This window comes from Lissotriton helveticus, chromosome 3_1, assembly GCF_964261635.1.
Source record: "Lissotriton helveticus chromosome 3_1, aLisHel1.1, whole genome shotgun sequence".
In the NCBI taxonomy this organism is placed as follows: Eukaryota; Metazoa; Chordata; class Amphibia; order Caudata; family Salamandridae; genus Lissotriton; species Lissotriton helveticus.
This window is the reverse complement of record NC_136061.1, coordinates 31,919,516-31,933,026: the sequence shown is the minus strand read 5'-3', so window position 1 is coordinate 31,933,026 and position 13,511 is coordinate 31,919,516. Positions and strand designations below refer to the sequence as shown.

General features: G+C 47.4%; 1 protein-coding gene across 2 annotated transcripts in view; it reads left to right on the top strand.

The window, feature by feature from the left end:
- The window catches only part of GLB1L (galactosidase beta 1 like), a 192,436-nt gene that overhangs the window by 131,915 nt on the left and 47,010 nt on the right, over positions 1-13,511 (top strand). For both annotated transcript variants that reach the window (XM_078679155.1, XM_078679157.1), the window contains one exon: positions 11,743-11,874. In XM_078679155.1, coding sequence (XP_078535281.1) covers positions 11,743-11,874 — 132 coding nt within the window. The remainder of the gene's footprint in view (positions 1-11,742; positions 11,875-13,511) is intronic.

The following is a 13,511-nucleotide window of genomic DNA, read 5'->3' as shown; positions in this document are numbered from 1 at the left end:
ATATTGTGGAATGCTGAATAATGCACGTCACTTAGACCCATACTGGCCATGACACTGTCCAACATTCTTGCTGCTGCTACAGTTTTTCTAATTGGGCCCACCGATCTGTCCAGGTCAGGGTTTCGCACCAAATTAAAATCGCCAACCCATATAAACTGTGCGTTTTGGTAGCTCTTTGTCGTGTTTGTTAATGACGCGAAAAACTCGGGGCTGTCATAATTGGGGCCATACACGTTCACTATGATCAAGTCTAACCCTCGCCCCTGGCATCTAGAGAATACATAGTGTCCTTCTGTATCAGATTGCAGCTCTTCTATCGTGAATGCAGATCTGGGATTAACCCAAGTCAATACCCCCTGGCACGTGTTATAAACCTTGCCGAATTAATATTTCCCAGTAAGCCCTTGATGCGCAGCATCGCACTCGACTGTGGCAGATGTGTCTCCTGCATTAGGGTGATATCTGCGTTCTGCCTGTTTAAATAACTAAGCACTTTGCGCAATTTACGGTGGTCATTAAGTCCTCTGACATTCCATGAAATCGCCCTTAGGGAGTCCACAAGATTCGGGGCACTGCCTTCACTAGGTGACGTCATCACTGAGTGCTTGTCTCATCATTTGACCTGGCATGCAGTGTGCGTGTGAAGAGTGTACCGTATGCAAAAACCAAAACAAAAGCCTCATATAACACGTGCTCAACCACAACCTACCCCCGACCCCTCCCCCCACCCACAGCTGACCTCCCCTAACTTGGTCGCGCAGCTTCCCAGAGAACTCCCATTCAAACCCCCCCCCTGCTCCCCAAAAAAGTTTCTTACATTACAACACTTGTGCATAGCACTCGTGGGCGGAGGTCGCTCAACGTTCCGCAGATTCTACGAATCAGCACTCTCTCTGGCGCCCTGCCATACGAACGTCGTCCAAAGCAGTTTACAGTATTCTCCGCTGTACAGACCCCTCCTACAAGTATTTGCGCTATTGTGCCCATTGCGTCTGTCTCGTAAATGTGCACAGCACCCCAAAGCCTCTTCTATAATGTAGTTCTGCGCTCTGGTTCAGGCAATTCTCTCATCCCATAAAGTCCAGCTCCGCCCATTGCTATTTACTGCCCCGTAGAGACTGTTGCTATGAAATAACCATACCTGTAGGTTTTTATTCTTCTACGAAACCCACTGAATGCAGCTAAGCGTCCCGCAAACCGCTCTTACTCTCCCAACACTCCACCCCCCCTCGTTACTCATCTTGAACAATCGTCCATCTGCATCAGTCTTGTTCCTCCAACGAGCCCCCGACTGCTTTGTCCAGTAATTGTCTGTCTGGGCTCCAGCGCTGCTCTTTAGCCCAACCTTTGCGTTTTCTGATGCAGAGTTTTCGGGTCAGTAAAAATGTGGGACCGTCCTTGTTTATTAACTCAAAGTTTGTATGCCTAGTTCGCAAAGCTGTTTTTTCAAAGGAATGAAGTGCCTGCAAGCTTCCTGTACCCAGATAGTGAAGTCCGGAAACAGCGATATGTCTGAGCCCTCGTACCTCAGGCTCCGATTCTCATGTGCAAGGTGAAGCGCCGTGTCTCTGTCGCGGTAGTTAAGCAGTTTCGCGATTATCGGCCGAGGAGGGGCTCCTGGGGCGGTTGTGGACCCAGGGAGCAGTGCGCTCGCTCCACCACGAACATTGTGGAGAAAACTCCATCACCCAATAAAGTGGTCAACAGCTTCTCGACAAACTGTTCCATGTTCCCTGTGGAAGTCGTCTCCGGTAGGCCTGTAATTCTTAAGTTGCAGCGCGCGAAAGTGCTTCTAGCTCCTCGGTCTTGTCCTGCAGTACAGTACCTTCCCAAGCTGCTTGTGATCCGCATCTAGTGTAGAGTGCGCCTCCTCGACTTCTGTGAGTCTCCTCCCCGACATATCTATGCGCTCCGCATGCTTGTCCAGTCGTTTGCCATTCTACCCATGCTGTAAGAAAGAGCGTCTATTTTCGTGCCTAGAGAGGTAATGCCACTCTGCAGGCCTTTTTCCATGGATATAAGCATGCTGCGGATGTCCAATTCCGAGTCGTCTCTGTCGGGTGCCTGCATCCTTGAGGTCTCTTTGCGGATGCATCGTGTGATTTTGAACACTTCTGTTCAAAGGAGAGCTTAGCCTGTGTTTTATCCTCTCAGCCCATAGGTGCAGAGGGCAAGCTCCATCAGCGGGGGCAGCCTCAGTCACCACTGCCAAACTGCACCTTCGACGTTGCCCTCAAGCCAACAGCGCACCTGGGAGGCCTGGCACATGCCTACACTATCAGGTCGCCTGGCTAATAGCACGTCAGGTCCGCCTGTGCGGGCCCCCACCAGCTGCCAGTCTCTGCCTCACCAGCTTCCTATCTGCTTGGTTATGAGAATGGACTTTAATTTCTTTACATCACTGGCCCACGGAGGCCCACAGGGCAAAGCACAGTCTTGGCAGGGAGCCTTACCCGCTCTTCTATCGCGTCCTAGAGAACTGCCAATGTTCTTTCCTACTGACTGGCTTTCCTACCCTTTAGCGTAAGTCTCGCTGTTCACTCGCGGATCCTCGTGCTGTTTCACTGTGGTCTCTGGAAGGTGCTGTCTCCACAGAGTGCTCAGGGTACTGATGAGGCTCCTCTGCCTGCTCACTCCCCTTGCGGTAGCTTTGTAATCGCCACACACAGCTGAGCACCCCACCGCTCGCAGCCAACTTTTACTGCATGTGCTGTGCACTAATTACACCCGCAGGGGTGCCGCTGGAGAGAACCGCACACACAGGCCAGTCCAGCCTTGGCGCCGATGTCCAGGCAGCAGTGCGGCACTCCTCTCTCCCAGTGCACCGCCACCTAGGGCTCCTCACTTCTGTGCCCACAGCACTTTTCTGTAGCGTATCTACCTCCCAGCGCTCGCTCTCCGCCCCTATTGTTCTTCCTCTCGCTCACCGCGTTCACTCTGCTTGGGGTCAGCTGCTCTCCAAGATATCGCCGCCGCAAAAATAAGTGCAATACGCCTACCCGCATCTCAGGCAATACATCCGCACGGCTTGGGGTCGTGCAAGTGTTCGGCTTCTCCTTTCTAGCCGTGTTCTACGTCCAGCCGCTGGGCTACCACGAACAATCGCGACCTTCTTTGTACTGCACAATAGTCGGTATAGCCTCAGCCCGCGTTTCCCGCACTTGGTGGCTCCACCACCCGCTGTCCCCGCCTGGTGTCAGGAGGCCGAGCCGCTCGTTTTATGACGCAAATCCGCCACACACAGCACTACGGCCCGGGGATTAGCGGCCGCTGAGCAGGACTGCTACACACAGTGATATTTCCAGACAGGCTTGGAGGATCTCAGTTAGGGTTCACTCCGCTACACCCGCTCACTCTCCGGCTGCCAAAGCTTCGTTGTGGAGCTTCCAATCTATGTAATACTGTCAGATAACTGCTGGATTGTTTGACGACGTAACAGAGCTCAGGGCTCAAGTGTGGTAGGTGATAATGGGGTAAACCCTGTGTTCACCGACCTGGGTCAGTAAGTAGTTACAAAAAGGAGTGGTCGGTTACCAAACATAATCATAGTATTCATTTCATCACTAAATGGTTCAAAGGTACACATTAACCATGTCAGAATGAAACTGAGTTTAATTCAGCTGTAAGCGGTGGTATTCAATTTATACACAGTTATTTAGTATTCAATTCATACATTACATAACATGACGGTGAATGTGGTCATTATTCACATTAGTGCTCAGTGGGTGTCAAAAAAGGGGGGGTTCCAGATTCAGAAGGGTAGGGGGTGTTTGGAATAGATGGAGGGACAAAAGAAAAGGAATTGTGTCCTGTAGACAATTCAAAATTAATCTTGAGACATTTCCTGTCTATAACAGATCACGTTGTTCCCTGTACAAACTTTACACGAAAACCAAATATGGCAAATCCTAGCGTGACGTGTATGTTGTAGAGTAATGTTGTCGACGTTTCGACCCCAATAGTCCGCAGCATTGCAGATCAACTCCAGCACATCCTAGATGATGTGAGAAACTCTTGACAGACTAATCCTCTCAAGTTGGTGTTGGACTGATATCACACCTACCTATATGAAATTAAGGAACATTTTCAAATCGCGCATCATTCTTCTAACTGGGACTGCCATCATCAATCCTAGGCAGACAACCTGAAAGAATCTAAACACCGACAACGACGCTTGTCTCCAACTGAGGTGGGACTCCTTGTGACGTCGTTATCAATGTGCTCACCAAACACTTTCTTCACTGTCCTGATGAAGACCCTAAACTGAGGAACCACCCGCCCTTACTATTGGGGTCGAAACGTCGACAACATTACTCTACAACATACACGTCACGCTAGGATTTGCCATATTTGGTTTTCGTGTAAAGTTTGTACAGGGAACAACGTGATCTGTTATAGACAGGAAATGTCTCAAGATTAATTTTGAATTGTCTACAGGACACAATTCCTTTTCTTTTGTCCCTCCATCTATTCCAACCACCCCCTACCCTTCTGAATCTGGAACCCCCCCTTTTTTGACACCCACTGAGCACTAATGTGAATAATGACCACATTCACCGTCATGTTATGTAATGTATGAATTGAATACTAAATAACTGTGTATAAATTGAATACCACCGCTTACAGCTGAATTAAACTCAGTTTCATTCTGACATGGTTAATGTGTACCTTTGAACCATTTAGTGATGAAATGAATACTATGATTATGTTTGGTAACCGACCACTCAGGGCTCAAGTGGCCATCTTGGTTGCGAGCAAGCTCCGTCCCCCAACTGATTATAGTTAATATGACTCAACCACTTCCATTCTTAAAAGGTGGAGCAAGACGGGCTATCTGAGAGGGCTCGACCATTAAAGGTTCAGAGACCGTACCCTACAGTAAGCCATGCAGGTTAGAAGGGTGTAGGTATAATGTACTCTCTAGGGCAAGGTTGAGACCCGTTTAGGAATACTGAAGGTTTTACCTTCCTCTTCAGTATGCCATGAATAAGGGAAATGGGGCAGAATGTATAAAAATAGTTTCTGGTCGCTAGTCCTGTTATTTGTGAAATTCTATGGCGTGCGACAAGAAAATGTGTTTTTCAAATGTACTAAACCCATTTAGTGACTCAGTACTGTGTTACCAAATCGATAAATGGGTTTTAAGAAATCATTAGAAATCCATGTTTGGACGGGGCATGTTTAGGGTGTTTCTTCCAAATAGCAATTTCTAATAGTATGTATTAATGTTTTTACAACTGAAACCTGTTCGCAAAACATTAATATTTTACCAACTACTGAAAGGTAGTGGTACTCAGTTTGTGAATAAGAAGGGCCCCCCTCATGACCCCCTGCCCTTTATGAATGGTCCCCAAACAATTGGGGGGAGAGTAAAAAAAAGTAATAGATTACTAAAAAAAATACTTTTATTTAAAGTCATTAGTTTCCTTTAAGAAAGTAAGCGGCATTTTTTCTAATGCTTTATTTAAAAGCGAAAAATAATTTACAACAAGGGGTGGTGAGGGACAGAGTCTCTGAATTAAGCAGAATACTCTCACCCAGTCAAGAGATCAGGGCTAGATCCAACACCGTTTTTTAGCTCATTGCACCATCCCAGTTTCAGAACCTGGCTGTATGCAAATTAGTCTGTTCCTGTCCCAGTGCATGATGGGAACAGGGCAAACCAAACTACAAAAGCCAATTCTTACACTGGGAAGGAAACAAGCTTCCGGGGAACGGTTTCTGGCATTACAGCCGTCTTCGGCCCGGCTTGCTTGAATCCTGATGGTGCAATGAGCAAGGGACTCATGTCTGAGTATACCCTTCCACGCTTAGGGTGGACAAAATAATTTACAACAAGGGGTGGTGAGGGACAGAGTCTCTGAATTAAGCAGAATACTCTCACCCAGTCAAGAGATCAGGGCTAGATCCAACACCGTTTTTTAGCTCATTGCACCATCCCAGTTTCAGAACCTGGCTGTATGCAAATTAGTCTGTTCCTGTCCCAGTGCATGATGGGAACAGGGCAAACCAAACTACAAAAGCCAATTCTTACACTGGGAAGGAAACAAGCTTCCGGGGACCGGTTTCTGGCATTACAGCCGTCTTCGGCCCGGCTTGCTTGAATCCTGATGGTGCAATGAGCAAGGGACTCATGTCTGAGTATACCCTTCCATGCTTAGGGTGGACAAAATAATTTACAACAAGGGGTGGTGAGGGACGGAGTCTCTGAATTAAGCAGAATACTCTCACCCAGTCAAGAGATCAGGGCTAGATCCAACACCGTTTTTTAGCTCATTGCACCATCCCAGTTTCAGAACCTGGCTGTATGCAAAGTAGTCTGTTCCTGTCCCAGTGCATGATGGGAACAGGGCAAACCAAACTACAAAAGCCAATTCTTACACTGGGAAGGAAACAAGCTTCCGGGGACCGGTTTCTGGCATTACAGCCGTCTTCGGCCCGGCTTGCTTGAATCCTGATGGTGCAATGAGCAAGGGACTCATGTCTGAGTATACCCTTCCACGCTTAGGGTGGACAAAATAATTTACAACAAGGGGTGGTGAGGGACAGAGTCTCTGAATTAAGCAGAATACTCTCACCCAGTCAAGAGATCAGGGCTAGATCCAACACCGTTTTTTAGCTCATTGCACCATCCCAGTTTCAGAACCTGGCTGTATGCAAATTAGTCTGTTCCTGTCCCAGTGCATGATGGGAACAGGGCAAACCAAACTACAAAAGCCAATTCTTACACTGGGAAGGAAACAAGCTTCCGGGGACCGGTTTCTGGCATTACAGCCGTCTTCGGCCCGGCTTGCTTGAATCCTGATGGTGCAATGAGCAAGGGACTCATGTCTGAGTATACCCTTCCACGCTTAGGGTGGACAAAATAATTTACAACAAGGGGTGGTGAGGGACAGAGTCTCTGAATTAAGCAGAATACTCTCACCCAGTCAAGAGATCAGGGCTAGATCCAACACCGTTTTTTAGCTCATTGCACCATCCCAGTTTCAGAACCTGGCTGTATGCAAATTAGTCTGTTCCTGTCCCAGTGCATGATGGGAACAGGGCAAACCAAACTACAAAAGCCAATTCTTACACTGGGAAGGAAACAAGCTTCCGGGGACCGGTTTCTGGCATTACAGCCGTCTTCGGCCCGGCTTGCTTGAATCCTGATGGTGCAATGAGCAAGGGACTCATGTCTGAGTATACCCTTCCACGCTTAGGGTGGACAAAATAATTTACAACAAGGGGTGGTGAGGGACAGAGTCTCTGAATTAAGCAGAATACTCTCACCCAGTCAAGAGATCAGGGCTAGATCCAACACCGTTTTTTAGCTCATTGCACCATCCCAGTTTCAGAACCTGGCTGTATGCAAATTAGTCTGTTCCTGTCCCAGTGCATGATGGGAACAGGGCAAACCAAACTACAAAAGCCAATTCTTACACTGGGAAGGAAACAAGCTTCCGGGGACCGGTTTCTGGCATTACAGCCGTCTTCGGCCCGGCTTGCTTGAATCCTGATGGTGCAATGAGCAAGGGACTCATGTCTGAGTATACCCTTCCACGCTTAGGGTGGACAAAATAATTTACAACAAGGGGTGGTGAGGGACAGAGTCTCTGAATTAAGCAGAATACTCTCACCCAGTCAAGAGATCAGGGCTAGATCCAACACCGTTTTTTAGCTCATTGCACCATCCCAGTTTCAGAACCTGGCTGTATGCAAATTAGTCTGTTCCTGTCCCAGTGCATGATGGGAACAGGGCAAACCAAACTACAAAAGCCAATTCTTACACTGGGAAGGAAACAAGCTTCCGGGGACCGGTTTCTGGCATTACAGCCGTCTTCGGCCCGGCTTGCTTGAATCCTGATGGTGCAATGAGCAAGGGACTCATGTCTGAGTATACCCTTCCACGCTTAGGGTGGACAAAATAATTTACAACAAGGGGTGGTGAGGGACAGAGTCTCTGAATTAAGCAGAATACTCTCACCCAGTTAAGAGATCAGGGCTAGATCCAACACCGTTTTTTAGCTCATTGCACCATCCCAGTTTCAGAACCTGGCTGTATGCAAATTAGTCTGTTCCTGTCCCAGTGCATGATGGGAACAGGGCAAACCAAACTACAAAAGCCAATTCTTACACTGGGAAGGAAACAAGCTTCCGGGGACCGGTTTCTGGCATTACAGCCGTCTTCGGCCCGGCTTGCTTGAATCCTGATGGTGCAATGAGCAAGGGACTCATGTCTGAGTATACCCTTCCACGCTTAGGGTGGACAAAATAATTTACAACAAGGGGTGGTGAGGGACAGAGTCTCTGAATTAAGCAGAATACTCTCACCCAGTCCAGAGATCAGGGCTAGATCCAACACCGTTTTTTAGCTCATTGCACCATTCCAGTTTCAGAACCTGGCTGTATGCAAATTAGTCTGTTCCTGTCCCAGTGCATGATGGGAACAGGGCAAACCGAACTACAAAAGCCAATTCTTACACTGGGAAGGAAACAAGCTTCCGGGGACCGGTTTCTGGCATTACAGCCGTCTTCGGCCCGGCTTGCTTGAATCCTGATGGTGCAATGAGCAAGGGACTCATGTCTGAGTATACCCTTCCACGCTTAGGGTGGACAAAATAATTTACAACAAGGGGTGGTGAGGGACAGAGTCTCTGAATTAAGCAGAATACTCTCACCCAGTCAAGAGATCAGGGCTAGATCCAACACCGTTTTTTAGCTCATTGCACCATCCCAGTTTCAGAACCTGGCTGTATGCAAATTAGTCTGTTCCTGTCCCAGTGCATGATGGGAACAGGGCAAACCAAACTACAAAAGCCAATTCTTACACTGGGAAGGAAACAAGCTTCCGGGGACCTACTTCAGTAATATTTATGAAGTAGTTTGAATTGCAACCCACTGCAATTCACTATTTTGCGGCCCAACTTTTCTCACGTTAGTGTGCATATTATGAGCGCATTTTTGCAAATCCTATGTTAGCAAATCTGTCCCTGTGCTCCAAAAGTAACTTTGTAATCTCCAATGACTGTCAGGGGCGACACACAGGCCTGGTGCTGGCCGAGGAGCCGACCAAGACTTGAGGGAGCAGAAGGGGTTCCTTGGAATTTTTCAAGCACAATTTATATGTATGTAAACAGGGCATTTTGTACTTCATTTGTAACTTACACATTTACCTTTGTAAGTCTTACAGTCGATTCAACGATAGTAACAATTTTATAATCTAATAATATCTTGACCTAATCAAAAAGACTGCGTGAAGGGTGACCTTTTCTTCGGACCAAAGTGTCAATACTGTTATTGGTGTACCCATGAAGACAAACTGGAGTAGGGGCTCACTACTTCTTGAACATACGCATTTCATGTGTATTGAAAAGCCACCCAACTCCAATCCACTTTGCATCGAAGCACCCTTGTAGTCCATTAAAGGATCTTGAATGTATTTTTCCCAATGCTTAGGGGAGCGGTTCCGTGCGATCCGGAATAAGGGCAGCCTTGTCGCATGTCCTAAACCAAGATAAAATATTCCAAGGCGTTACCTCGTTCACCATGGCACGTGACCTGGGTGGTATGAAGAGCTACTAACGTACAGATAAATTCTAATGAGTTATTTGGCTTTAATTGAATGCTGAAAGGGACTTGAACTTTGTTGACGGCTTTTTTGGCACCAGGAGAAACAGCTGCAGGGGGTGTTTTGGATCATTTCCATTTTCAGTGATATCTCAGAATATTCTTATATATTAAATGTCATTTGGAGGCAAGCTGCATGCTTGCTTAACCTGGACAAAAATAAAATAAACCTTTTCAAGCTATGTCAAGCAACATAGTCACAGCAGTCACCATCAGATGCCACGTAGCAAACTCCCGTGGCATCAAACAACAAAGTGATGGGTGGAATGCTTGAATTCATCTCAGCCACTCATGGTCGCTCTTGCCGCATCCCAATCCATCGTTTTTCACTCACCATGCCACTACTTTATGTTGCTGATCGCGAACGAGGAAAAAGTCTCGCCGGGATGTTGATTTTTTGCTCGCTTGCAGTCGCCAACTTGACGATGAGGACCGTGAGCAAACAAAAAATGCCCATTACGCTACTCGTTTTTGCACTGTGCTACGTGCAATTCGAATAGTGTGTAGTACCGCAAACTACGCACGCTCCACGAGTGTAGCGTAGTACTGCGCCCAGGGTTAAAGAAGATATTGTGGACCTATGTCATGCAGTGCCTTGAAACCTCAACAAAGATCTTTAAATTCTATCCTTTTTGCCACTGGAAGCCAGTGCAATGTAATCAATGCCTTTGAAACTGACTGATATTTGGGTATTCCTGAATTTAAGGTGGGATATTTTCCAGATGCCCATAAATATTCCTGTTTAGCTAAGACTAGGGTGGGAACCACCAATTTTTGATGGTCCGAGGGAATGAAAGGACAGATCTTTCTAATTATTCTTAAGCTGAAGAATACGGATAAGGCTAAAGGATTAAACTTAATTTTGTAGATCAGGTTATCATCGAACAGAATCCCCAAGTTCCTTATTTTCCGCACTTGTGAAGGAGGTACTTCCATAGTTTGGACCCAGCCATATTTAAATCAGTCTTGACCCTAATTCAGTGGGAACAGTCCAGCCCGAACTGCTGATCCAGGTCCTCCCTGAATCTGAATACAAGCAACTCTCAAGACCCGTGAAATGGTGTATGTACATAAAACAGGGACTAACGTAGGGACGCCGAGGGCTGATTGGGGAGCGCAGAGTCTAGGTATGGGCAAAGTCTTAAAGGCACCTACTCTTCAAAAGTATCTATTTATTAGCAGAGTGAAAATGCTTTTGGTTCATTTCTCCTGCTTCTACCAGATGTCTTATGAGTCTCCAAGCCTTCCTCCTTTCTGTGGTCTCTCTCCTTGCCCATTGGTTATTTTCCTTTGTATGTTCTGGCACCTCTTCTTCCTAACACCTCTGCCCTGTCCATGAAGGGTCTCACTCTTCCTACTCTCTCTGCATTTTAGTATCTTGCACTTTATCTCTTGAGTGCTCGCTTTTGATCTCTTTTTGCTTTGCACTCCCTTCCTCCCTCTTGTTCCTGTGATATATTGATTGGGAGTGCACACACAGACACTGTCTAGAGACGCCTGGAGCTCACCAAAAAGGGATGGCTGGAATGCTTGCATTAATCTCACTCACTGGCAATTACTCGGTCCGCCTCCCAGTCCACTGTCATTTTGCCCACCAAGCCACCTCAGATTGGACCCATCTATATGCGAACCAGCCTTGACCCTGCTCCAGTGGGAACAGTCCAGGCCAAACTGTCAGGACGTTCTTTTGCATTTGTTAAAGATACTGGGTACTCCCAGTGCCAATTTTTTGTCCTCATGAGGCATGGGGGAATTGTGCACTCAGTGGTCAGCTTTCTCTCCTGCCCAGGTCTTCCAGGGTCTGTGCCACCAGTGCCAGATGTCTGCCCTCACTCTAGTACAGCACTGGCTGATGTACGGTGTGTTTTGCCCTCACTATGCACATTGAATCACCTGGTATTTATTTAGACTGTAGATTTACTACTGTGTATGTGTATTTAGAGCTCACGTTTACTTGTGTGTGTGTGTTTAAGGTGCAGGTTTATGTGTGCGTGTGTATTATATGGAGCATCTGTACTAACAACACCTGTTTTTCTCCATGCTTGGGTGTATATTTTGGGATATCCTCCCACCAGATACCTGTGGGATGCCGCTGAGCCTGCTTTCACATTGTCCTTTTCCTCCTTTGCCCAGGAGTATGTTGGGGTGTTTGAGAGAGAGGAATCCCTCGTCATCAATGTGATGGGCAGGATGGGGGACCAGCTGGACATTCTTGTGGAGAACATGGGGCGCCTCAATTTTGGAGCCAGCTTCAATGACTACAAGGTAAGGAGGCGTGGAGACAGGTCTGTGTATTTGGAATAGTTTTTTCTTCAGTCTCATCATGTCCATAAGGTTCTTTACGATCCGCTCCAGGATAAAAAACAAAAAATATTAAAATTTAGATTCAGGTCCCTTGTCACTGTTGCCTAAAGAGACCTTGGAATATTGCATGTGTTCAGGTGTCCCGTAGAATGGACGTGGGTGGGTTCTGGTGCAGGTCCCAGTAGAATGGGTGGATTTGGGAACAGGTCCCAGTAGAACAGTAATGGGTGGGTTCGGGAGCAGGTCACCTGATAATAGGTGTGTGTATGCTCACGAGCAGGGTCGAGTAGAATGGGTGTTGGGGGGGTTCGGGAGCAGGGTCCAGTAGGATGGGCGGAGTTGGGTACCACCCTTTCAAAGCGGATTCCTTCTAAGGTCGAGCCTAGCAACAGCGCGCATGCGCTGCTCGCTCTGCGAGGCATGCTGTATTTGGGCGGGGCTTCTAGTGCAAACCCTATCTCCACCCATATTTCTAATTGGCTTGTGCCATTGTCCTTTGTAAACGCTGGCTTTGAATTCATTATGAGGCTTGTCAGTCCCTCCTTGGCACTGCCTTGTCTCCTTTTGTTACCGCCCATAAGGACTGGACCTTTGACTGGTGTTGTTACAATGTCTGCTTTATACGTTGGTGAGCACTATTTTTTTAATGCTCTTTCCCTATTCCACCCACGACATCGCAGTACTCCGCACACTTACTACTGTAGTTATTTAAATTACTACATGGTCTGCTTTAACTAATGCAGCCACACATATTCACTTATTTAATTTACGGCGCGATGCGCTTTCAGTTTAGCGGCTGCGCTTATTTAATTATTTAATTTACCCAAGTTGGGGGGGGGGAATGTATTGTTCATTTTGCTGAAAAAATCCCAAATAAAGTTTACACATTTTTTTTTAAATTTAATTTACAGGCGGTCACTTTCACATTATCGGCCAAGCGTATTTATTTTATTAATTAATAGTGCGAGCCACTTTCACTTCAGCGCTTGCGCTGAACGTTTCTTAATTATTTAATTTTAACTTTGTGCGATTTCACTTTCATATTGTCTGCGCCCCTTTGTTTAGACGCTGCTCACTGTAACCTGAATACCATGACAGGGTCTAAGTAAATGGGCGCGCCAAAATTAAAGTGCTCTTGCATTTACGAGAGTTTGAGCTATTGGCATTAAAAATAATAATGCCGGGGGCGTGGCTAAGATGGCGGCTTAAACGGACATGTTTCGCGTGGCTCCCCGGCCCTGGCCCTGAAAATACCGAGTAATAGCTGCAAAACCCCCCAGTAACTCCTTCACACGACTACGGAGGGGCTGTGCCAAGAAGCGGCGCACTCTTAGCCACCTTCTGCGGCGGCAGCGGGCGCCTTCACAGCGTAGAAGCCAGACCTGCGGGACCGGCGCAATGGCGGCGCCGAGCTGCCCAGCGGAAGCCGCGGTCTGATAACACACCGCCAGGGTGGGATTCTGCCTCGCCGGGGACCTTGAGAGCCAACTGGACCGCCGACGCGGCGGACAAGCTGAACCTGGGCGATCGACGGGTCTGACAGGCCCGAGCACCACCTGCGGCCCCGGCCGGACTCCACTACCTGAGGCCCCGGCGTC